This window comes from Protomyctophum bolini, assembly GCF_963924005.1.
Source record: "Protomyctophum bolini genome assembly, chromosome: 1".
NCBI lineage: Eukaryota > Metazoa > Chordata > Actinopteri > Myctophiformes > Myctophidae > Protomyctophum > Protomyctophum bolini.
In genome coordinates, this window is record NC_137862.1 from 13,921,144 (window position 1) to 13,946,435 (window position 25,292).

Sequence of the window (25,292 nt, forward strand, 5' to 3'; positions counted from 1 at the left end):
AGGCCACCATTCCACTCCATGCAGGCAGGTGATCAGGTCAACAAAAGATTTTTTTTAAAGAAACCTGTAAAACAGCATACAACCACTAGGAGGAGACATTGCCCTTTTGATTTACTGTCTGATTCTAAATTCCAATAGGCCTACGTTTTTCTAAACGTTTACATGAATGAAAATGAAAACATAGTTTCTCCTAGCTACCAACATTCACTACTTTTCCATAAGTTTAATATTATGTAAACATTTAAATATTTCCTCAGAGTTTCAGATTTTACAGTATTATTGACACACTGATGTTGGCTTAGTATGTATTGGCTATGTGGGACAGATCACAGATCTACAAGCTCACAGTGCTTTGCGATGCCATGCATTGTGAGCTTGTAGATCGAAAGGGTTGAAAACTTGTACATTTTTATTCCGGACTTTTTGTAACATAGTATACTTTACATTGCACTTAAGTAAAACATGTGAGTACATTTCCACCACTGACAATAATAATAATAATAATAATAATTATTATAATAATAATAATTATTATTATTATTATTATTATTATTATTATTATTATTATTATTATTATTATTATTATTATTATTATCAGCATGGCAGCAGTAGTATGCATGATTTCATTCTATTCAAATCTGATTCAAATAAATCTTCCACCACAAACATTCCATTTCGGTCACCTGACCCAAAGTGGGTCACGTGATCGCTGTTCCATCCTCGCCATTTTGCAGTGTGGTATTTTACAGAGGCCAGTACTTTTTTATTGCTAACGAAATAAAACAAAAGCGATCATTTTTTATGTGTTAAGGCCAAAGACCATCGAACATTTCCGGATCAGTGAGTATCTTAGCTGTCCGCTGGGAGATGCAGTCTTGTGATCTTTTGTCGTCATTCATTAACCGAGAGAAATCATTAAAATGTCCTTGTGTGTGTGTGTGTGTGTGTGTGTGTGTGTGTGTGTGTTTAACTGTTGCTAGTGAGACTCACTCGTGTATGTGTGAGTGAGAGCAGAACAGCTAGCTCGCTAACAGCTCTATGTGTGTGGCGTGTGCACTCCTGCCTGACTTCACACTCCTTTTGAACTTGCTCTACTACTGTGTTGAATCGACGCGGCTTTGCGTGTCTGTAGCGGTCGTTTCAACCATACATCTTATGCAACGTATGTTGTCTTGTCTTGTCTGCTAGATAGAGGAGTGATCCGATATCTCTGAAGCTGTGAACAGTGAACCTGGAACTAGATCCTTATATCGACTCGCTGTAGATAGCGGCGAAATATATATTTAGACTATGACATGTATACACTGTCAGTCAGATGCCCTGTCCGAGTCTGATTATTGTACATACATGGCCCTTTTGCATCTGAGCAATCTTGGCTAAAAGTAGCCAAAGTCAAAATGAACATGGACATTCTGAACTGAGTTGAGACTAACAATTAACTCTACAACTTATTTCAGGGCTGAAGGCCTAGTGTGTAAGTGTTATATACACCACATGTCCACAGCAATAATCAACCTTTTGACTATAACCACTGCAATATAGCTACACCCAAAACATGCACAAAGTCTTTCACGAACAGTGGTTGCAAAGTAGACTTCAAGATAGGCGTTGTTTGGTAATATGTTCTGTTGGCTTATGCATGAATTCCAAGCTAATGTAAAACCTGCAATACATTCATATAGTTTCATATTGATATCAGAAGCAGAAGTCTGCAAATGAGGAAGCCTGTTTGTGGTCAGAAAGTGGAAAAGCTGAAAGAATAAAATTAGAATTCAACCACAAGATGGTTTCCTCATTTTCGCTGAAGCCTATCTGTTTGTAAACAAATGCACATGGTTCTGACTAGACAATACTATTCACTGTCAGAGAGTAACTTGCCATGCTTATCATAATGGTCCTTGTGACCACATGTTTAGAGAAGATAGTAGTAGCTAGCTGCCTCTTCCTCACAACAGGCTCCCAAACCAGTTAGCTACACATAGTCAGTACTTGGTGTGAATTGGAAAACACAATGACGGATTGATGGACTTGCTTTCTTTAAGGGTAGAGAGAGAGGCTGTCTGTAGTGTACTGTCTGTCCTGTATATCCTGAGCCATCAGTTCATTGTAGCTTAAACTTTCCCCCACAGGATTTAGTAAAGGACTATTAATTGTGCCTACCCTTTTACCTCCTTATGGAAAAGTCTGTGTATGCACACACACATACCTGCATGTCATGACTGTGTGTGTGTGTGTGTGTGTGTGTGTGTGTGTGTGTGTGTGTGTGTGTGTGTGTGTGCGCGCGTGCACATGCCTGCATGATCTGCGTGGTATTATTGTGTGTTAGCAGCAACAAGTGTGTAATTACAACTGCAAACAAACCTTGTCGTTTTCTATCCTAATGATCTAATTTTACTTCCTCAACTAACTCGTTGTTCATATCTCTGCTATTGGTTAGAAACCACTCCAAAATGTTCATTTTTCAGTTAATGAAAAATATAAGTTTTTTTAGGAAATTAAGAAAACCATATATTTTTAAAACTAAGCAATACTGCCTCATCAAAGTTGGTATTGTGATTGTCAGTTACTTCTTGCACAAGAGGGGGGAGAGTTGGTGGAGTTAAATGCGTTAGCAGGCAGTTTTGACCGAAGCGCTTTTTACTATTTTAGTTAGGAGTTAAGTGGTTTACTCCAGACATCAACAATTACAATATCATATACCTTGTATTATCTGATCCACCCTTGAAATGTCAAACACTGTGCAAGAGGATGCTAAACACACACCAGTCTTAGTAGTAGTGGTGTCAGCTCACAGCAGAAACATCTAAAAGTAAGTCTTAAAAGGACAAAAGAGTGGCCGCACACACTGATAGCCAAAGTGCCGATTATTTATTAGGATGCAGAGTAGGAACCAACGTTTCGGCAGATGCAACTGCCTTCTTCAGGGTATGAAAACCCTTGAAAAGTACCTACGTTTAGCTGGTGAATTGGGGGTAGTTAGTTTGACTTCTCCGATTTCTCACCCAGCCTATTTTGTTGTCTGAATTCTCACCCAGCCTGCTCTGTTGTGTTATCTCCGATTCAGACCATGGAGGTGACCGGTGATGTTGTCATCAGCACACACTCCCCGTCAGCACCGCCGACCCCTCCGCTCCCAGCCGCACACGCTCAGTCTCAAAGCAGGCCAGTCACCGTAGAGGAAAGCGCCCAGCGTCTGCACCAGAAGCAGGCCGCCGACTCCCTCATTCAGGTCATCGAGAAGCTCAGCAAGATCGTAGACAAGCGGCCCCAGCGGCGTTGCACGCTGGCCGGGCAGAAGAGGGTGCTCCACCAGGCCTCCGCTAGGGGAGTGACGTCGGAGGAGAACAAAGGAGCTTTGCCCAGTAAAAAGAACAGGAGGAACTGTAAGTCCGAAGTGAAACTGAGCGAGTTGAAGTCGGTCGGGTCCCTCGCTGTTGACGGTACTACCGCCAGCATGCTGTCGGAGGGAGTCGGCATCACCAATAATCACCAGAACAACAACCGGACTGTAACGTGCTATCAGTGCAGCCTGTGTCGCTACCTCTCCCCGACGCTGGTGCTGCTCAAAGAGCACCTGAGGCAGCACGACGAGCAGCACAGCGACCTCATCCTCATGTGCTCCGAATGTCGCTTCACCTCCCGCCACCAGGGCGAGCTGGAGTCCCACGTCAGGCTCCACTTCGACTACGCAGACGACCCAAACAAACACCCGCCTTCGGTGGACCTTCTCCCCGACAGCGTGGCAAACGGAGACGGGCCGGGAGGCGGCAGTGGCTCGGGGGCCGAGGGGGCCGAAAGCTCCATGGACTGCAGCACTGACGAGCTCCCTCAGAATAAGAAGTGGTACAGCTACGAGGAGTACGGATTGTACCGCTGCCTCATTTGCAGCTACGTGTGCAGCCAGCAGCGAATGCTCAAGACCCACGCCTGGAAGCACGCCGGTCTTGTTGACTGCTCGTACCCCATCTTTGAGGACGAGGACAATGCCCCTGCGAGGAGGGAGGTCCAGGCCTCCACAGGCCTTTCTGGAGGCGGTGTTGCCAATGCATCTACAACCAGAGAGGAGCTGGTCGTCCTCTCCCCTGTCCAAGACGACAGCCTCCAAACGATCCCTGCTGCCTTTAAGCTCCAACTCTGCACGCCACTGGCCGCTGAGGGTAAGAGGGACCTGATCAATCACCCAATTGTGGATCACGATGAAAGCCTGATCACTATGGAGGAGGAGGGTGTGTATCCTGTCAAGGACATGAGTGCAGAGGAGCCTATGGTGGAGGTGCAGGTGACTACAGAGGCGGAGGTTGAGATTGATGGCGGTCACCACAGCTCTGCGACGGACAGTTTACTGACGTCTGCTCAAAAGATCATCAACAGCAGCCCGAACAGCACCGGCCACATCAATGTGATCGTCGAACGGCTTCCCTCTGCTGAGGATTCAGTCATGGCCACCAACCCTCTCCTCCTCAGCCCAGATATGGGTGGAGATAAGAGCTTATTGGCTGAAACTGAGGAAGAAGTGGGAGATTTGGAGACGACCCACAAGTCCACGTCCACGTCAGAGGACTTGTGCAAACAGGAGAAAGAGGAGGTGGGTATTGGCTGGAGTGGTAGTTGTAGCAGTGACAGACAGCTTTCGGGAGATGATCACCAACCCACCAGCATCGAACCACCTTGTGATGAGAACATCCCTCCTGCTGGCCGCAGAAGGACCCACTCAGAGTCGCTTCGACTACACTCGCTGGCTGCTGAGGCCCTGGTTGCTATGCCCATGAGAACCCCTGAACTCTCCTCCACCAACACCACCAGCGCCCACGGTACCAACGTGGCTCTTAAGGCACAGAGCCAAGACGTGATGGGTCAAAGACTGCTGGAAGTGACGTCTTGTGACGGCCGAGTGTCGGAGGTCGACAAGGCAACAGCTCTGATGGACTTGGAGCTCCGTGCCCAGGACAAAGGGGAGGGACTGGGATCCCTGGGCTTGGGGCTGGGCCTGGGCTTAGGGGAGGTGGACGACGGGGGCTCCACCACCAAAGCTGGCATCAGCTTGTCTCTGCTGACGGTCATCGAGAGGCTGAGAGAACGCTCTGACCAGAACGCGTCCGATGAGGACATCCTGAGAGAACTCCAGGACAACGCACAGTTTCAAAATGGATCGGTCGCCACCGTGGTGACGGGGAGTGAGGCCGATGGTTATGTGTGTGACGTGGCAGGCATGGACGCGGTTGTCACGCCTAGTCCCGACGGGGGATTGGTGGACTTTATCCCCGGGAGCGACAGGCCATACCGCTGTCGCCTATGTCGCTATAGCAGCGGCAACAAAGGGTACATCAAGCAGCACCTGCGGGTGCACCGGCAGAGGCAGCCATACCAGTGCCCCATCTGTGAGCACATCTCCTCGGACAGCAAGGACCTGGAGACCCACATGATTCACCACTGCAAGACCAGGATGTACCAGTGCAAGCAGTGCCCTGACACCTTCCACTATAAGGTCAGTGGAATCCCTTTCATTCATGGTTCCAGATTAAAAAAATAAAAATCCACATAGTGATTGGAAGTTGTCTTTGGTTAGGGGTTCCCGAACAACATCAATAAAAACATGAACTCATGAAAGACACCAAAATGTCGCATGTGAGCTTATAGATCTATTTTTGGATCAGGACACAGATATGCAATGAAGTACAAATCAAGCATAAGGCACTTTGTCAAATGGACCCTATGGATGGAGTAATGTGCTTGCTGTACAAGTGTTGATTTTGACAGCAAATTTGTATTTAGTTTAGTAATAGTCTTTTGTATATCTAAGTAATAATCTACTAATCAAATTATTCTCGAGCGCGGCGCACGCTGCGGCTCACCGCTCCAAGAGATGGGTCAATGGGTCAAATGCGGAGAACAAATTTCACTGCGGTAACGTGTGTGACAAATCGTATGACTTTTGACTTGGTTTAGTGTCCAAACATGTCGTAATGCCTGATTTGACACTTGGTTGCATGCTGAAAATAGCCGATCTACAAGCTGACAATGCGTTGCTCTGTGACAATGTGCTGTACCTTGTTGAAGAGATGAAAACTGATGCAATGCTGCAGCAGAAGTTGGCCATAATTTGTTGATGATACAAGCAAGAGGAGAGAACTATCGATTCCTCTGCTGTCATGATGAGACTTCACTTCAGTGCCCTTTAGTGCAGCAGAGTTAATTGCACCGTATTATTCAGTAGATTTGGGAGTTGGTTTAAGAAAGTTTCCTAAATGTTTCTGGGTGAAGCTCGGTCCAGTTTGACATCATCTGCTCCAAAAGTGGTATTAGAGAGTAAGTGAGGCTATTACATTTCATCAAAGTGCTCCCCCGCTTCAGTCAGCACTCACTCAGCCAACATTTCAATTTTATACTTTGTGCAAACCCACCTTTTCAGACTCCATCATGGCCTGTAGCACTTGCCCTTGCCCCTTAGATAAGCACTTTATGTAGACTTAGATAGCATTGTATACAGACTTATAGACAGCACTAGAATTGCATTTTATGTAGTCATAGCACTTTATAGTATATATATGTAGAATGATGCAGCAGGCTAACGGCACGCACACCAAGGCCCGCCCCCGCTCGATCATGATTGGTGGAAGGCCACTCTTTATTCTGATTGGATGAAGGCTGGGCCACAATAACTAAACCTAAGGTTTTTTTTTATCCCAGGGGTTAACTGGGGACCGGGATGAACTCAGCACACAGTAGGGAGGATTATCACAAAAAAGAAAAGTGATATTTGAATTAAGTGAGATCACTGAATAGTGAATATACCTGTAATTATTATGAAAGTAATAAATGCAAGTAATTTATCATAACATTTCCCTTCCTTAGAGTCAGCTGCGGAATCACGAGCGGGATCAGCACAGCTCCGCCAGTGCAGTGGCGTCTCTCACGCCCGTCAGTGAAGCCATGGTGACCACAGAGGACGCCGAAAGGACAACAGAAGAAGGTAGGAAAATGGAACATTGTCAGGCCTAGTCACAGCATGCGTGGTTTCTGATTCAGATCTTTTGTTTTGATGCTCAGGTTAAACTAGGCACATAGCCTAGCCAAGCATTGCCTAGAAACGGAGAGCTAAACAGTGAGGAGCGATGAAAAAAAAGTCAAAGTCGTCCTTGGCAGTAAAAAAATACTTTCTACTTCCTAATGCAGCATAATAGCGCATCGCGGGCCCCAACAATATCCTTAAAAAAATAATAAATGTCTCAATACTAGAATGGAGCAAGACCAAATTAAACCACCCCAATTTAATACGAGACATTCACGAGAATGCTATGCACACCAAAGTGCTGGCTCACAGCAGAATAATCTAAATAGTAGTCTTCAAAAAAGTAATATCCACTAAAAAGTGAGACGGTGCAGCTTTAAGGTTGTTTTTGTGATCATTTTATCTGTGACAATTCTATCTATGGGTGGTAATGGGTATGGAAGTGACTTAAGGAGGTGTCTGTACCTGGGTGCGGTTTTTGAAATGTTTGCTAGGAAGTAGAATAAAGTTCAGAGTCTACACCACCTTTTATTATTTCCACAATTACATTAGTAGAAAAAAGGATCCCGCACACTGTCTTCACTTACAGAATTAGATTTATTGAGCAACATAAAGCACAGCACAAAAAGGATCCCGCACACTGTCTTCACTTACATAATTAGATTTATTGAGCAACATTTCGGATTCGGATTCGGATTTCATTCTCTCGATTGCAGCTATTTTAACATTCAGTAGCAAGGCTATTTACCAGATAAAGGAGACGGGGAACATAATTGTTCTGTTTGACTTGTGTTACACTTAGATGGTTTTAGAATTGATTTAGCTGGCAGAATATATCAATTCCATAGGATATTCTTTTCAGGGCTATAAGCTAAGATCACAGGCTAGGAGAAGTGAAGATAGCAGAGTAGCACCTACCCCAGTGGCAGTTTGCAGATGTGGTAAAACACACCCATCCAACTTTACTTTTTTTAATAAGCTGGACAAAATAATAAATACTGCCACTGCGGGATAATCATCCTTTAATCAACCATGTCTGTTTGTACATTGTTTATTTCACACATTGTGTGACCTTCGCCTATATTGCGTGTGATTGATCTCACTAATTTCCTGTTGAGAAATGTGAATACAGTAATTTCCCGGCTTCTTTATTTTTCAGTTTTTCCCCTCCTATTCTAACTAAATAATCTTCTTCTCCTTAGTGGTAGTATTGGTATTATTAGTAAATCTGACTGAGGTTCGACATTAATATCTTGGCCTGGACAATAGGCATGTTATGTTATTGATTTTTGTTGATGCATACGTTGTGCATTATCATTTGTCCTCCTCAGACTCCATCATGCAGAACATGTACAAATGTGACGTGTGCGACTACACTAGCTCCACCTACGTTGGCGTGAGGAATCACAGACGTATCCACAACTCTGATAAACCTTACAGGTGAGTCGGCTTACCTACAGTCTTACAGGGTGTACTGTACCAATGAAATATCATTCTGAAGACATTGGAGACCTTGATATAAAAATGTGATCTCTTCTTTGATTGATTGAATACTTTATAGTATATAAAGTAGGGCATTAACCAAACGTGATTTTTGATAGTCGACTCGACTACCATCAAAATCGGTTAATAGTCGATTATTCGGCTGTAAAATATGATATATTTTCCCCATCCAATCAAGCATTAAAACACTGTGTTCTGAAACGGCCAGCGAGTGAAGGATTAACTGCAAAACGGGGACCGGTGAATGCAGTCCGAGTGGAATAGCAAGAGAGTGGCGACACACTTTGATCTCGCCGCAAAGCGGGTGCCTATGGGCTATAGTTCCAAACATTGGAACTATATCCCATTGAGATAGAATGAGCACTTCCGCGAGTCAACGCTAGTGTCGCCACTCTTACTCTGAATTTAGGCTGGCTGTGTGGCTGCCGCTCTAATTGGCCGAAATTCACATCAGCTGTTACAAGTCACGTCAAAGTGGCATGTCCACAATGACTCACGGATGGACGCGTTGTGAGCTTGTAGATCTGCTATTTTTGATGCGCAAGACCTTTCTACCACGCAGCATAGCATGTTACGTTGTTCAGTGGAGACTGGAGCGGAGAGGAGAGAGGACAGCGTGATGCAATGTTTTACATACAACCCTAAATGTTCAACAAGTTACAACCACAGTTCATTTGGTCTTTATAATGGTTATGATTAGCTCTGGTCCATAGCTTTAGAAGACAGCAGCAAACTGCATAATATTGGGCAGAACTGAGGAGGGACTCCTGCTATACTTTACTGTACCGGACGACACGACGAGACGTCTCCAATCTAACTTGTTGAACAAACAACAGTGATAAATGCACCAGTATTTACACACGTCTGTTGTTGTCCACATTGAGCATATGAGCCTATGGGGCATGCCTTTCCCAATGCAAATCTGTCTTGAATGCTGCCAGTTCCACCACCGCACCAATACGAGTGACGGTGACGGCAAAACCCACGTACAGTAGGCTTGTATATGATATGAAAACAATCAGCCAGGAATGGATTAGTTGGAGAACTACCAACAAAACAACAGAGCTCACTGCTACATGTCTGCTGTAGAAAAGAAGAAAATACAACAAAAGAAACGTAAAAAATATTTAAAATAATATTAGCGATTCTTTGGTTAATGCCCTATAATACTTTATGAATACGTTAAAGTTGATACAGGTCAATACAAGGTCTGCTAAGAGGATTTAAACACCCGTCCCAAGAAAGCCTCCATTGTAGTCCTTCATATTCAATTAATCAGAACATTTAATACAGTATATATAATATACAATATATAAAAATATACAGTGCTATGCAAAATCATCAAGGACTCAGGACTCAAACTTAAAAAAATACATGATGAAGTTCCATAATGTGTACAATTATAAACTATTGGCAGCTGTTATGCCTGGAATACTGTGTTTCTGTGAGAGAGAGAGAACAACATTTAACAACATTAATGTTTTATCCAGATTTGAATTAAAACAACTTTCCTTCCTACTATGTCTCACTGTGTGACTAATAGTTGTGCATAAGAGTGCATACATAATTTGTCTGTCATAGAAGCTGGCACACACACACATGCACACGCACACACTTAACACATTTTAGCACACATTATTGATTTCCACTGTCAAAACAATGTTGAATAAATGTACTTTGCTCCCCCTACAATTAGGGCTGCACAATATAGACAAAATGTCATGATGTGGGGCAATCTGAGACAAGTTGTTCTCTCACACACACACATGCCCGCCCGCCTGTGCCAGGAATATTTTCTATGCACTGTGTAGGGAACAAGTTGATGAGGGGCAGTGTAAAAAACAGAGCATCTGAGCTTAACAGATCAGCATGGCAAAAAGGAACGCTTTTCTTCCATTTTAATTAGGAAGTTTATTCTCTTCACTTAGAAGTGAATACACTTTTGCTATGCATTTTACTCTGCCAATAGTCATAGATGACTCAATAAAACGGGTCTGTGGCCTAAAATGTGCTGACACTATGTTTGGGAAACTGGGCAAGGATAATCGTATCATGTATTTTTCTTTCATTAACCAAGCTCTAATATCTTAAAGTAGCATTGAGTTGTCTGACATTCTGTGCATGGTTTTGGTGTCATATTTTGGATTTTCTTTCAATTTTAAATACCACCACGCTGTTTAACTGGTAGTTTCCGGGCTCGTTTAAAAAAAATGATATGTCCATATTTGAGTTATGCACTCGGTATGCAATTTGTTTAAGTTTTTGACATGATTTAATCCTGTAGGTTTGGGGTGGGTGGGGACATTTAGGACCCAATGTGGAATCTTTGCCACCCACAATCATGAGCATTGATGTTTACAATGTTTGAGCTAAACTGTGTGTGCTAATCACAAAGTGGATTCTAACGGTGTCAGTGTGCGTGCTAGTGCTATGGAAATGTTATCCAAAGCACCATCTCACTCATAAAACGCAGTGTCTGTGGGTGGATACGGACCTGTAGCCCGAAGTCCCCGAACTCCAAATCTCTGGTGTTTACACAAAAATGCAAATAAACAGCTTAAATGTGGTTAAACTACTGCCAACGGTCAGTGCCTGTGTGCAAGTTCAGATAAATTGCTCAACTCACTGATGAGAACCATGCGGAACAGAGAGACTGACTGATTTAAATACTCCATATTTTGTTGTGCAGAATTTGTAGATATTTTATATATCCACTAGGTGGCAGTAGATGCCCACTAAAGCCTTGGTTAGCTTAGTCAGGTCTGGTGCTGTCATATTTTTGTTCAAGCAAGCACATGGTCTCCTGCCTTAGTAGCAGCTGTCTTGTGTAAACACTGGTTTTGATGTTGGCTTATTTAAGATGAGGTCTTACTAAGCTATGCTCAAGAGGACACACACATATTTATTTCCCTTCCCCAGAATAGGTCTTAAGTATTGACTAGTATATATTGCAGTATAAAGTGGACACGTATAATGCAACTGAAGACTTCTCAAGTCTTTTCCCTGTCATCATCTGAAACATCTTGCGGATTTGCATCTAAGCGGATGCAAATCAAAGCACATCATTTCCTCCAAATAAAGGCAGACAAGCCCCACCAATATGGGAACCACTTTACTTGTAGACACGGAATAGATGCCTGAACTACAGGTCATTCAAATGCTTTCCACTGCTTAAATCCATGTGTTGATAACCTTTTCACACAGTCCACTAGCCACCCTATTGTTATTGAACAGAAACATTGTAAGGTTCTTTTGGTATTCTGCCCAAGGCCCCCAGGGGGTATGTGTGACCATCTCAACCACAGTTACCACACCACATGTCAACATTTTCTTTTTTGCACAACACGTACAAATCTTGCATATTTCGATTTTCTGGCTTTGCAAAGTTTGCAATTCCCCCTGTAATTGAGTGACAGTTTTCTGGCCCGACTTTGAGGGCAAATTCAATTTATCCGGGGCAAATCCAATTTGCCTGCTGACTTTGTACATTTGTAGGAAACATTTACAGAAAGCATTTGTTCTGCAGGTTCCACATGCTTTAAGGCATCCCTGTGTGAGGGATTTTCTCCCTTTTGCTTTCCATTAGTCCATATTGTCATAAGGAATCTTTAGTACCTGATGGAGAAAACATTTTAGCAGTGGTTTGGGCTTGGCAGTTATGCCTAGACTGAGAACTCACAGAGTGAACCTCTCTCTTGATGAAAGGGTTCATGTTACTGAGTAAATGGCTCACTGTAAAAGCTAAATTATAAAACCCTAATTTGGAATTACTCTTCCCTTCGCCCTGTTAAAACACTAACATTGCATAATTATAATAAGAATATTTTTATTCATGTTCCTACTGATGACTTACAGTATTTGACTCGCAATTAAATAACTGCAATTAAATGTACTTAATATGTATACTTAATCTAGAGCCAACACCCCCAAGAACATATGTCATGTTCCAAAATTATGTTCACAGATTATTTTAAAATCACGTGTACCCATTCCAAAACCTGGGCCAGTGTCATTGGAAATTATTCTGAAAAACTCTACTACAGAAGGATTTGTCAAATCGGCTTCCATGATGTACCAGCGGCAGTCAGCTGCTGCACAATGGACCATTAGTTACGAGAGTAGTCTGCTTTCACAGGCCCGCGTTTGCCTTTGTGCCCTCCAGGCAACTGACAAGGACACTTCATCTTCAAACTAAAACACCTGGGAGGAAAGGGGTTTGTAATGGATTGATTTTTTTGCCCTAACACTTTGCTCTCTGATTCTCTTCTGTATAACTCCTGAGGATAGCACTGTCACTATGATTAGCACTTATAACATTACACTAAGTGTCCAATTGGAAATCATATCACAGGAATAAATCTCATTCTAACACAAAGTAATGGGAAAAAACGTTAACATACAAAATCTTAATGTGAAAATGGAAACGCCTCAAAGGCATGCCTAATCCCAATCACAACTTCAATATGAAGGCAGGTGATTAGATTACCCTTAGATATTCCCTTTCATATTTCACAATTTCTGTGTGGCAACTGGCGAATAACGTATAACTATTAATTATGCAAGAAAAGCTTGTTGGTGGCTAGTCACATTAACCCATTTTGGGCGGGAACCCCTTTTGGTGTCATTACGTTATGCTTTAGCTATTGAAAAATCAAAGAAGGACTGACGTAGAAACATAGCTTTTTCAGAAAACAGTTTTTAGAATCTGATCTCGGGTCAGAGTGGGTTAAAATGTAACAAGCTAGTGTAAACTCAGTGGGTTGGTGAAGCTGCACATTGCCTCCGTGAACCCATTTATAATTGTGGCACTCATTCAAACTATGTCTTACATTTACTGTGGTTGATGGACTTCCTTTGTGCTGTAAAAACAACCCTGAACGTTTTGGAGTTAGGGCTGGGCAATTACACGAGGAAATATTGAAGAAACCAATTTTAGTTTTTGTTGTTATTCGCACATAAAAACAGTACAAAAAGGTCAATATTATTAAAAGAGATAAAGGTGATAAAGGAAACCCATTTAAGGCTTATACATGGTTTTCACCTAAAATAATAAACAAAGTTTACAAACGGTAAGTTAAACAAAGTCAAACATAAGGTATGACAACAACAAATACACTTGTGCAGTTGAATGTGTGGGTGTGTGAGTCTGTGAGTGTGCGTAAGTGTAAGAGTGTCTGTCTGTGTATGTAGCATAAGGTTATTATAAACTAGAAAAAGTGCCCCTCTTGGCACAGGTCTCAACCAGGCCAGGTCAGGTTGAAAGCAACTTTGAAAGCTGAAATATCGGACAGATCCGTCTTAAGCACATGACTATATAGATACTGTGTAACAATTGGCAGGATATTTGGAGTAATATAAAAATGTTTTATAAAAGTCGGCCTCCTGGTGGCGCTATAAGAGGCCATTCTGGAAAATTTGGGGCAGAGTTTCATCTAGTGTGTGTGCAAATTTGGCATCGACCGGTTTAACGGTGCCGGAGATTAGATGGTAACGGACGGACGGACACACGGACAGACAGAGTGCAAAACATACTCTCTCCCTATCAAGTTTCTTTTTATATGCATACTTGCATTAAATATCAACACATTGACATTGAAAAAAATTATAATCGACTAAACCGATTAGTTTGAACACTAAATGGCACACACAACAACTAAATAGTGGTCTATCATCTAACTAACAAAGCTATTTCACTGGTGCTTTCATTATTTTGGAAACATAAGCAAGAGCATTTACTCAGTCTAGCATGAATGCTTTTATTTTATTGTGTTTTCTTTGGCAACACTTCAAGCGTTGCTCGATCTAGCCAATAACCTGTGTCAGGGAGAGATGCTTTTCCCATTCCTTGCGGCATATTAGCGCAATAATTCATAGTTCCTCAGTAGGCCTACTTTTCAGGCCAAAAACAACTTTGTAATTCCGTCATTTGTCAAAAATAATGTTGTTTCCATCTTGAGGATATATTGATATGAATCAAGGTGAAACAGTCCTCAGTCCTGGGAACGGATTTCAGTCCTGAGGATTTCATAGGGGTCATTTAATGAGATCAGTGCAGATTTGCAAAAAATCTTTTTCAGTTTTGGGATTTTGTTTTGCTTTAAGCCCTGCATAAAGATGAGTGTCAATATGTCTTATTTGGGTATGTCAATATGGACAATGTTGTCCATATTTTCATCTGCAGTACGCTGCTGGATTGCTAATGACACACCCTCAACTGTCTACTTCTGTACCTGGCGAGTCACCAAAATGCAGAAGAAACAACGCAAAAACTCAATTCTCACTTTGCAAAGAATAGAGCTACAGTATGCACCGCCGGTATGAAGACAATACAGCCCATAGTTTGTTGCGTGGCAACTTTTCCAATGTTTTCCATAGGGAGATCCTCTCTGGGCTTCATATCATATGAGGGCAGTACTTAGAAATAAAGGGGTGGCAAGCACACATTGTTTTAAAATGAGAAAGGGGCCTCATTCTTGTAAAAAGACCGTGGCTCAGGTGGTTGATTGGCTGCTTGGGTTTCTGGTGTTCTGTGTTGAATAGAAGGCGCTAAATACATGCACCATTTAATTGTTGTATTTCTACTGTTTTATATTTCAAATGGTGAAAACATGGCATTGATAAACAAGCCATGACCCTTTGGTGAGATGAGAAATGTGTATGGAAAGAAATCCACTACTGTAGGGCTTGTCAAATCAGGCTGTGCGACCTGTAGCAGCATCGACGTGCTGCAGCATTACGGAGTGGAACAGTCCCATTCGTTGTGCGTCTTGGTGACCATGAGTTCTGAGTGGAGCATGCCTTCACAGTCCTGTGTTTTTCTCTGTACCCTCGAGGCAACTAACAAGGATGCTTCATCGTCAAACTAAAACATCTACTGTACAGTGCAACCAAGTAGAAAAAAATAATTAGTATTTGTTTCCTTACAGTAGCAACTTTCTGTGTTTTGTTCTAAATCCCTAATTCCCTCCGGGCAACACCAATAGCATCCCATATTGACCACAGACAACAGCTTGTTAAACTGCAGGCTTTCTCCCTTATTCACTTCTGTCTCTATCTCCCCGACTCCTTCTCGCTCGCATTTCCTCTCTTTTCGTCTCTCTTTATTTCTCCTCCCTCCCGCTCTATTCTTACCCGTACCTCTCCCGCCACCCTCTGATCTCTCCTCCCTTTCTGTGATCGTCTTCTCTCTTTCCTTGTCATTTATATCCACCTCCATCTTTACACCCTCCACTCCACCATGTCCCTCTCTGTGTACCAGGTGTTGTACAGTAGCTGTGACTTTGCCACTACAAACATGAACAGCCTAAAAAGCTTCCTCTCCACCATGTCCCTCTCTGTGTACCAGGTGTTGTAGCTGTGACTTTGCCACCACAAACATGAACAGCCTAAAAAGCCACATGCGGAGGCACCCCCAGGACCACCAAGCTGTACAGCTGCTGGAGCAGTACAGGTGAGAACATCCACACGTCCTCCTGTTCTGAACAGAGAGCGGTGTATTTGTACAAGGTTGTTCATAAGAAGTGTCCGCACCGTCACGGCGTCCCGCAACAAACCGGATGGAGCGCACCTGAAGCATGTGTGGTTGTACTTACTTGAGCTTGATATGAACACGTATATGGCTAAATACAGAGAACGTAATTTTCTAATGTTCGGTTCCAGGCGTGCATAAAGCATCTTATTGAATAACCAATGGATAAGCACTGCAGTAAGTCCAGGGTACTGTAATCTCGGTCTAGCTTTCTCACGGTTTTGAGGAGACATTGGCTGAACAAGTAAAATAATATGTGCACCTGTACAATTCCTCATAATGAATCCATAAAGACTTGGATTTCTGTGGCTAAATTGCTGCATCACTTAGGGATGAGGTTTTGGCAGCAAAACGGCAATGGAGAGCTCTTTTTGAAAGGGTATTTCAACTTGATTAGCTGCAGTTGATCTTAGATTTTTAACTCATTCCCCACCTAGGGCAAGATTAATTAATGATCATGCCTAGGGCAGGGGTTCTCAACTTGTATGGCTGGAAAATGGAAATTTAGAGTTTACATACGTAGTACACATAGTGTGTGTGCATAAACTTTCCCTGATTATATCTGGTTTCAGTATTTATTTTATACGGCCAAAGCATTTCCGGGGGTACCCAGCATGCCTGACACAAGCTCCATATATTGGCATAAAGGGACAAGGTCCGACAAGAGGCAGAAATCTCCATATATGGGCATAAAGAGGGCACTGAGAGACACCACACTCCCTCATTGGACACGATGCAAGTCAGGACCCGTTGTACCCGGCTGTTGTCTTGAACCACCGAACCGACCGACCACATATGGGCATATACTTGTGTGTGTGTGTGTGTGTGTGTGATATATATATATATATATATATATATATATATATATATATATATATATATATATATATATATATATATATATATATATTAGTGATGCACCGAATATTCGGCTGCAGAAAATATTCGGCAGAAAATGGCTAAAAATGCATTTTCGGCGTATTCGGTTTCGGCCCGAATAGGCAGAAAATATATCGCCGAATAGTGTATGCAATTAATGCATTCAAAAGAGCTGATTAAATGTTTTATGGACCCATAATAGTGATTATAATTTAAGTTAAGTTTTGCCATAACCATTTATTTTGCCATAAATCAGGTAGCTTTAAGGTATGGCCATGACAGCAATGGTAGGAAAAACGATATATAATATTAATCATATTCGGATATTCAGTATTCGGTTTTCGGCCAACTGTTTCCTATATTTGGTATTCGGTTTCGGCCAAGAATTTCCATTTCGGTGCATCCCTAATATGTATAGTCTCTGAATGGGGGAGTTACCTGTGAGAAGAGGTTGACTGATAACTAAATGTGCAATATTTTCAGTCAGTATTGCTGCACTACCTTCATTTGACTTTTACAAAGTGTTACCTTTATTACAGTGCTTCAGGGCATATTTTAATCTACTTTAGATTAAAATATAATGTCACACCAATATAAAAGTGCATTTAAAAATACAAGGATTTATGTACTCCCAATTCTGCCCTCTGGCAAACATTTGAGCCTTCTTGAAAATATTCATGTAATAAGCCCTATGAACCGTAGCAACAGGTTAACCCATTTTAGGCGGTAACCCCTTTTGGTGTTAGCATTACGTTATGTTTTAGCTATTTAAAAATAGCAGATCTACAAGCTCATAGCGCGCCACCGAGTGGCGCGCTACGAGCTTGTAGGTCTGCTATTTTTTTTTAATCGAAGAACGACTGACATGGAAACATAGCTTTTTCAGAAAACTGTTGGGACGTAGAAGACATTTTTAGAATCTGATCTCAGGTTAAAGCAGATGTTCCCAACCACCGGTATGCGGACCAGTGCCAGCGTGCGGGACGCGTGCCACTGGTACACGAGAAGGGACCTGCCGTGAATCTATAACCTTGCGTCACAAGGATTCTCCAGCGGTGACAAGTTGACTTGGTTGCATGAAGATTACCAAGGATTCATCAGTGATGTCTGATGCGACACGTCACTGACTGTGATTTATAAACAGTTTTGAGTCAGACTACTTCTGTGTTGCATAGCATAACACTAACAGTGATATCACTGTCGAAGCCTTTACCGTCCATGTGTGTTCAGTGAGCAGCAACAACAGCTGCAGCCATACGCTTGCGCTAATGAAACACTAAACTGGATTATTATTTAATCTTTCATGTAAACATTCAAGTATAACTATCAAAAGATAACCCAGGTAAAGTCACTCTGTAAGTTTTGCTAAAGTTTTACACCTGACCTGTCCAAAGTCATTTCTGAAAAAACATATTTTTTAAATTATACTATCCTTGTTGATATAACGCCATTTAGGTCAATGATATATTATGTTGTGATGATGATAATATAGCAGCAGGTAGCAGGTTTCGTGTTTCTGTTCAATGATGCGTGACGCACCGCACCCAGCTTATACAGCTGCTATTTTGGAACGTTTTGAGAAATCTTGAAAGTGTGAGAACTACTGATTTAGAAGGCATTTCTAGAATTGGATTCATGCATTCGACTCCCTGCAGGGTCTTTAGTTAGTTGGATTCCTCTTGATTGAAAAGAGGATTAGTACCACCAGCATGCATAAATATTAAACCAAATGAGTCTTCGTCCTCCCTCCCGTCTTGCTACAATCTTCATTACGCCCCCTCTTTTGCTCATTTTCCTCCGTGAATCTCTTTCTCCCTTGCATCCTTCCCATGTGCTCTGGTCCAGGTGTTCCCTGTGTGGCTATGTGTGCAGCCATCCGCCATCTCTGAAGTCCCACATGTGGAAGCACGCTGGGGACCAGAACTATAATTATGAGCAGGTGAACAAGGCCATCAATGAGGCCATCTCCCAGAGTTGTCGGTGAGTAATGTTGGTTTGCTTCCGATAAGGTTATAAAAGTTTAGGATTTTTCATTATTGTTTACTTATAGTTAGTATTTGTTTTTAGTTTCTTTTTTAACTTTATAGGTTAGTGTACAGTATGGTGACAGGAAATGGGTGGAGAGAGATGAGGAGTGACATGCAGCAAAGGGCGTCGAGATCAGTATTACCAGTCTAGGTGCCCGGACCGCTAGGCCGGCCCAGTTAACCCATAGTTATCAGATATCTGATATCTTCAGAAGAAGACGTTGCACATTGCAAGAGACATTTGGACTAATGCTTTGTAAGACCTGTTGTGTTGGTATTGTGTTATAGGTTAGGTATACTGTGCCAAAATGCAGTTTTCTATGCATTTAAGGGGTATTTAAGGGGAGCCGACAAAAAAATGTCGGCTCGTCCCAGAGGCGTCGCAGAAGCTCATTTCTGGGGAGCTCCTGACTGTCCCTGATACCTCTCTATGTCTCTCTCTCTCTCTCTCTCTCTCTCTCTCCCCCTCCATGTCCCCCAGCACGCCCAATGCCCCTCAGAAGCTGTCCTCGGTCCTGGAGCCAGTAGCAGAGCGGCATGGGGCGGCTCAGCCATCAAGAGACAACGACACGGCTCCGCCAGACCCAACCCACACGTCGACAGCAGGCCTGGGACTGGTGGTGGACAGCTCAGAGAGCTTTCACTTACCCTCCTCCACCGTGGACCCTTCACAGTGGCCCAGCGAAGCCTCCAGCCCTCTTGGGAAGGACCTAGTACAGTCCCAGCCACGAGGCCAACTGCACACAGGCCTCACCCCGGGCCCAGGCATGGAGTACTGCATGCTGCTCTTTTGCTGCTGTATCTGCGGCTTTGAGTCCACGAGTAAAGAGTGTCTGATGGAGCACATGAAAGGCCACGAAGGAGATATAATCAGCATCATCCTCAATAAAGAGCAGCAGCCCCCGGAACAGCAGGCCTTGGGACTCCAGTCAGCAGAGGGCGGTGCAGCGCAGTGAGACCATAGTATTTGCATTCACTCCTCCTTCCTGTCATTAATGCAACAGTCCTTAGTCTTAGACTCCAAAATATCATTCACAGAAAAAAAGAAGCATTTCAATGCGTTTCATCCTGTTAAAATTACACGTTATCTTTATTTGACTTATTATGTTTGCATTGTACTGTACCATAGTGACAGTGACGGGGGCCATTCTGTTTTCGTCTTATTATATTTAAAGCTCCAGTTTGAAATCTCCTACGTAGAAAGAAGTGATGCCACCCCCACGTGTCTTGGTAAGTCGTCAGGATTTCTGTAGTGCCCTTTTCAAAGGAATGTATGCTTTACATTCACCCATACACACGTTCAATCACCCACACCAAAGGCAGCCATGCAAGCCACCAAACTGCTCATCGAGAGATTAATCACCTTATGGCTTCCGCTGGCTTTTTAGATGAAATTATGTTATTTTTCGTATAAAGCCTTATAAATTAGGCTTGAATTGGAGGAGTCCAAATGACAGGAAGCTGTCCATAATTGTTTTGTTGAGTGAGTGGCATTGAAAGTGGAGGAGGGCAATTCATAAAAGGAAAAATCTAATTGAAAATCAAATGGCTAATCGCAGGGTGTCAGGGAGATGAAGCTCGAGGGAAATATTGCATGAGCATTAGTTGTTAATTTCTACATCAAGTCTGGTTTGGAGTTGGGCATTGAATTTAACTTCAAGGGGAAAGAATGCCAACTAACCCAAGTTTGCAAGGAGTTCAAACCAGCTGATACCTCACAAAACCACACAGACCCTCATCAGAAATGGAATTATAATTCTCTCCTTTCTTTTCCAGCATAACTTGTATATTGACCATGAGGCAGCTCTAGTATCGCTACTGTAATTATTATTTAATGTATTTAATCCCACACAGTGTAGACTCTAGCTTAGGAAAGAAGGCACGTGCGCTAGTGTTTAAACTCAGATGCCTAAATGCATAACATATACAGTACATTTTTGTTTCAGTTTGGAAAAGCAAATTATTTTTTTACATTTGTTTTTTCACTTGTACATTTTTACCTCTAGGGAGTTTTGTTAAGTCAGCATGAACTTACGGCAATGTATAGCCTGATGGAAATACATTAGAAGATGACGACGTAACAATGGTGAATATGGCCCACAGTAGTAGTAGCTGTTGGTGTATGAGACCAGAGGTTTAAAAGGACATATTATAAAGGGAAGTAATGGTGCCTAATATTGACTGAATTGTTGTGTGTTTAATTTTAACCAGGAATATGTGGTTGAACCTCATTTTAGTGCTAGTCTCAGTTGAGAGGTTATATGTAAAGTTATGTTTGTAATCTTAACATGTTATTTTGCCAAATTTATCACATATATTTTATAGCGGGTGTTGCTAAGATTCACAAAGAGGACTCTAGTTAGAAAGGCTGCTAGCCGATGTTATTAGTGACCCCTTTGTGTTTAAAATTCTTTATATTTTTAGGGGAGCTAGAATGGTGATATTCAGATTATGAAATTGCTTGATTATTAAAGGACCACTACACCACTTTTCAACCTTCATATAATAGGTCCTCACTAATAATCAAGAAAAAATGGCGCCAATTTTTTCTACTTGGTCTGTGTCTCATAGGAAGGCTGTGGGCAGTTCAGAAACCGTCCTCCAGTGACATCATCGATTGGGAATACAAGCTAATAGAAACTGCAGGCTTTCAAGTCCTGAAAAGTTGTAATGTGAAAATGGAAGCCATCGTTCTCACACCGACTGAGTAGAAAAAAATCGTGCCATTTTATCATGATTATTAGTGAGGATCTATTACATGAAGATGAAGTGGTTCTTTAATTTGTTCATTTCCAGTAACGTTTTGTCTCCACTCTTTGTTTGGTTTGAACACTTGACTACCTTGCTAGAGCGTTCGATCACTTTGGGTTGTATTTTCTTCCCTTTCACTGAAATTATTGTTAATCCAATGTTTTCGGAACGTCCAGTGGACGTCCACTGGACCACGAGGTGACCTCAAAGTCAGTTGCAGAACAAAAATGGTTGTAGATGCATTCATTCAGATTGCAACATTTTGTCATGCTCACCCCAGGCTGCAATAAGTGTCATGCAGAGCATCCATCGCGTTAAGGCGAGACACCCCAGGTGAATAGGGAAAAAAAGTTAAATAATAGCTATCACAATGTAACTTCTCCAGTTGATTACTTATATTAAAACTAAGATTTTTTGTATTACAAGTTTTCTGAAATTATATGTTTAAATATGCAAATTAGGCATTATATGCGCTAATTTGCATACATTTCGGGACGATAAATCTGAAGATCGGATAAAGCCAGGTTCAAAATTATCATTTCATTTTGTTGACACATTAGAGACAAAGAAAATTACACATGGGATTTTTGATATCTCTAATTATCACTCCACAAATCAGAAAATAGTGTCAACAGGCATAAAAAACCCAATTTTCGGCATTTTTTTGGTATAAAATGTGATGTAAATCAGGCTGTGAATGATATATCAACAAATCCATGTGTAAATGTCTGCGGAATATAGTTAGGAATAAGACTGGAAAGTTTGGTGTATGTGAGTTCAACTGAAGTGGAGATTCTTTGTCCCAAGTATGAGGAAAACTCATTTTGAGAAAACGGCCTTTAAAGATTTGTATTGTAAAATTCCAAAACGTTTTATTTGAAGCCACTATTTTGAGACAAAATATCTCATCCAAACCTTGGCAACAACATATAATGGCATATATCATTGGAAAGGTCTGGACCTCAAGCTGACTGTGGTCTGATCCAAATATGGTCACTTCCTTTGTACCAACAACCAATCATGAAAATAGAGATGGTGGCTTTTCACCCCGAAAAACGAGCTGTCATTGGCTAAAATAAACTATCCAACTAAACATCTAAATCTGTATTTTTAACGTGTATTTTGCTTTAGTTTGAAAGAAAACATGTTTAGGAAGCAAAAGAGCAAAAAAAAAAAAAAATGAAAAATCATGATTTCACCTGGGGTGTCTCACCTTAAGTCATCTGCATTCCCTTAACTGCTTTATGCCCGCAGAGATAGAGGCTGAGGGAATTAATATGAGGAAATGTAATATCCATAATTCATGGCCCTGCCCCCCCTCTGACCAGTTTGCATTTGCATGCGTGTGTGCGTGCCGTGCATTCACATGGCGTGTGTACGTGTAACTACAGTAGGTGTATCAAAACCATATTAAATCTGTATCTCAAAGACCTAACTGCCTGAGCTGAAATTCAAATGATCATAGTCGATCGTTATTGTCTGCCTTGCCATTTCACAATTCAAAGCGCATGTGTCAGAGGACGGCAACAGTGTTGTGTGTAGAAAAGATCGGGAAGGAAAAAAAGTCGTTCTTCCTCCTGTCTGATTTGCATGGCGTGCATTTAAATGAGATTGGGTGAAAAAAATATTTGGCAGAACCTTCTGGCGGATGACTGTGACAGTCCAGGTCTCACCCATTACAACACAGAGCATCTTGCCTCTTGACACCGTTTGCAATTATTCAGCTCTAACAAACGAATACCGCCTCACAAAGCAGGTTTGTTTAAGGCAGTTGGTTGATTTTCTTGACATGTCAGTGGTAAATGCTACGACATTTTTAGTCTGTTATTATTCCTCACATGGCAATTACAGCCTGATTTAAAATAAATAACTGCTATAACACGGGGAATGTTAATTTGCCTGAAATAAGGACTGTAGTTCTTACTTAATGGATATTCAAGTTTTATTTTGTGACATGAAATACATTAGTAAATACCCCATTCATACTCCACTTGAAAGCTTTTACGTCTCTTAAAAAAGCAGCTAAATTAAACTGACGATGACAGGGACTTTCACAACGCCAAACACGCAAGCGAAGCATTCATGGTGGGGACAGTCAATACTTGGTGCATTTCATTCATAGGCTAGCGTCGTAACGTTATCTTTTTGCTTCTGCCAATTTCATTTAAGCTTCAAAAATGAAACCGGTTTTCATTTTTGAAGATTATCTTGCAGAACAAAATGTATACCGTACGTATCTTGACCTCATCAATGACTTTTGAGAGAACATGTAATCCCCGTTCCACTCTATACCCACAGGAAGTATTTGCCTTATCCTGATTCACTTGGGTTAGTCAAAGTACACAATGTTGAATTAATTACAACTTTGAAAAGCACTCTTAGTGCATCTGCCATCTAGTGTCATAGCCTCACAGCCTTTTCTGGTTAGTGGCCTTCAGATTTACCCATTGATGAATTAGAAGTCGCCTTTGTGGATGTATAGTTATCACATGTAAACTGTTTATCTCCCAATTTCAGAATATCTTAGTCTAACCTCATTCTAGGGGGCCTCTGTCTCCTGTGTTGCATGGCTCGCAATGGATTGTCAATGGGAGTAACGTGGTTTGACGAGACAAGCTTGCTCCATGGGGGGAGGAGGGCAGAAGACAGCCAGGGAGCAAGCTTGTCTCGTCAAACTACGTGACTCCCATTGAAAATGTGAACGGTGCGACACACAGAAGACACAGGAGACACCGAGGAGACAGCTGTCTCTTCTGTGTCAGGCGCCTTGATGGTGCCATGATAGTCTTGTTGGAAAAACAACCCATCAACCTGATTGTCGAAGAAAGAGTGTCATTGTTTTCGTCATACTTCATGGTGCCTTTAGTTCAAAATGTCATTCTGCACGTTCTCCGAGTCTACTCTAATGTATACGTTTGTATTTGTTCATTCGTAACATGTACTAACATAATTTGAAAATAATCATAGAGGAATCGGTGCAGAACTTTGTTCAAGCAAAAGCTGAAAGATGCCGATGCTTACTATATTTCCAGCTATTTTATCCTGTAAAAAACCCAATAGTTGGTACTGTAATTTCAGTCTGTAAATACTGAGGTTGAATACTGTAGAATTCATTTTTTTTTTAAGAAAAGCAAAATGTATTTTTTAATTATCTTGTATTAAAAAAACAAAACAAAACAAAAACACTAAGGTGAGAAATTGAGCTTTATTAAAAGATGGGACTTTTTTGTAATTATTATTACTAATAGTGTATTTGAGGGAACTGACAATTTTAAGCTAAACGAAGCACAACGAGCTATGTGCATTGAAACCAAAGGAGGCTGGAGGATATGTAATGGATCTCTGTGCTGATGCATCCGTTGGTGCGGTCTCAGGCCGCTGTGATGCTTGCTCTGTTTTATTTATTTTTGAAACATCATAGGCAGTGTTACGTCACGACCGTGCTGTTGTATTTTTGGTAAATAAAGACTGAGAAATAAAAGATGTGATTGTGTTTTTTCATGTGATGTGTCAAACATTAGCCTTACCCCTAAACATTTGTAACGTTTTTGTAATGTTTCACTATTTGCTGCGGTTTGTACCCCAAACAGACAGA

General features: G+C 41.8%; 1 protein-coding gene across 2 annotated transcripts; it reads left to right on the forward strand.

Annotated features, from left to right (window-relative positions):
* The first annotated feature begins 740 nt into the window (after positions 1 to 740).
* znf507 (zinc finger protein 507) lies at positions 741 to 25,178 on the forward strand. Of its 2 annotated transcripts, XR_013964158.1 has the most exons (8): positions 741 to 840; positions 3,065 to 5,485; positions 6,853 to 6,970; positions 8,341 to 8,449; positions 15,858 to 15,962; positions 18,765 to 18,899; positions 19,428 to 22,016; positions 22,917 to 25,178. XR_013964158.1 is itself a non-coding variant. In XM_080765009.1 (7 exons), the coding sequence occupies exons 2-7, from the start codon at positions 3,068 to 3,070 to the stop codon at positions 19,900 to 19,902; spliced, it is 3,360 nt and encodes a 1,119-aa protein (XP_080621135.1). In that variant the 5' UTR covers positions 741 to 840; positions 3,065 to 3,067; the 3' UTR covers positions 19,903 to 25,178. The 2 variants fall into 2 exon arrangements, 1 of the variants encoding a protein (XP_080621135.1); XM_080765009.1 differs by having other exon boundaries at positions 19,428 to 25,178.
* The last annotated feature ends 114 nt before the right edge of the window (positions 25,179 to 25,292 follow it).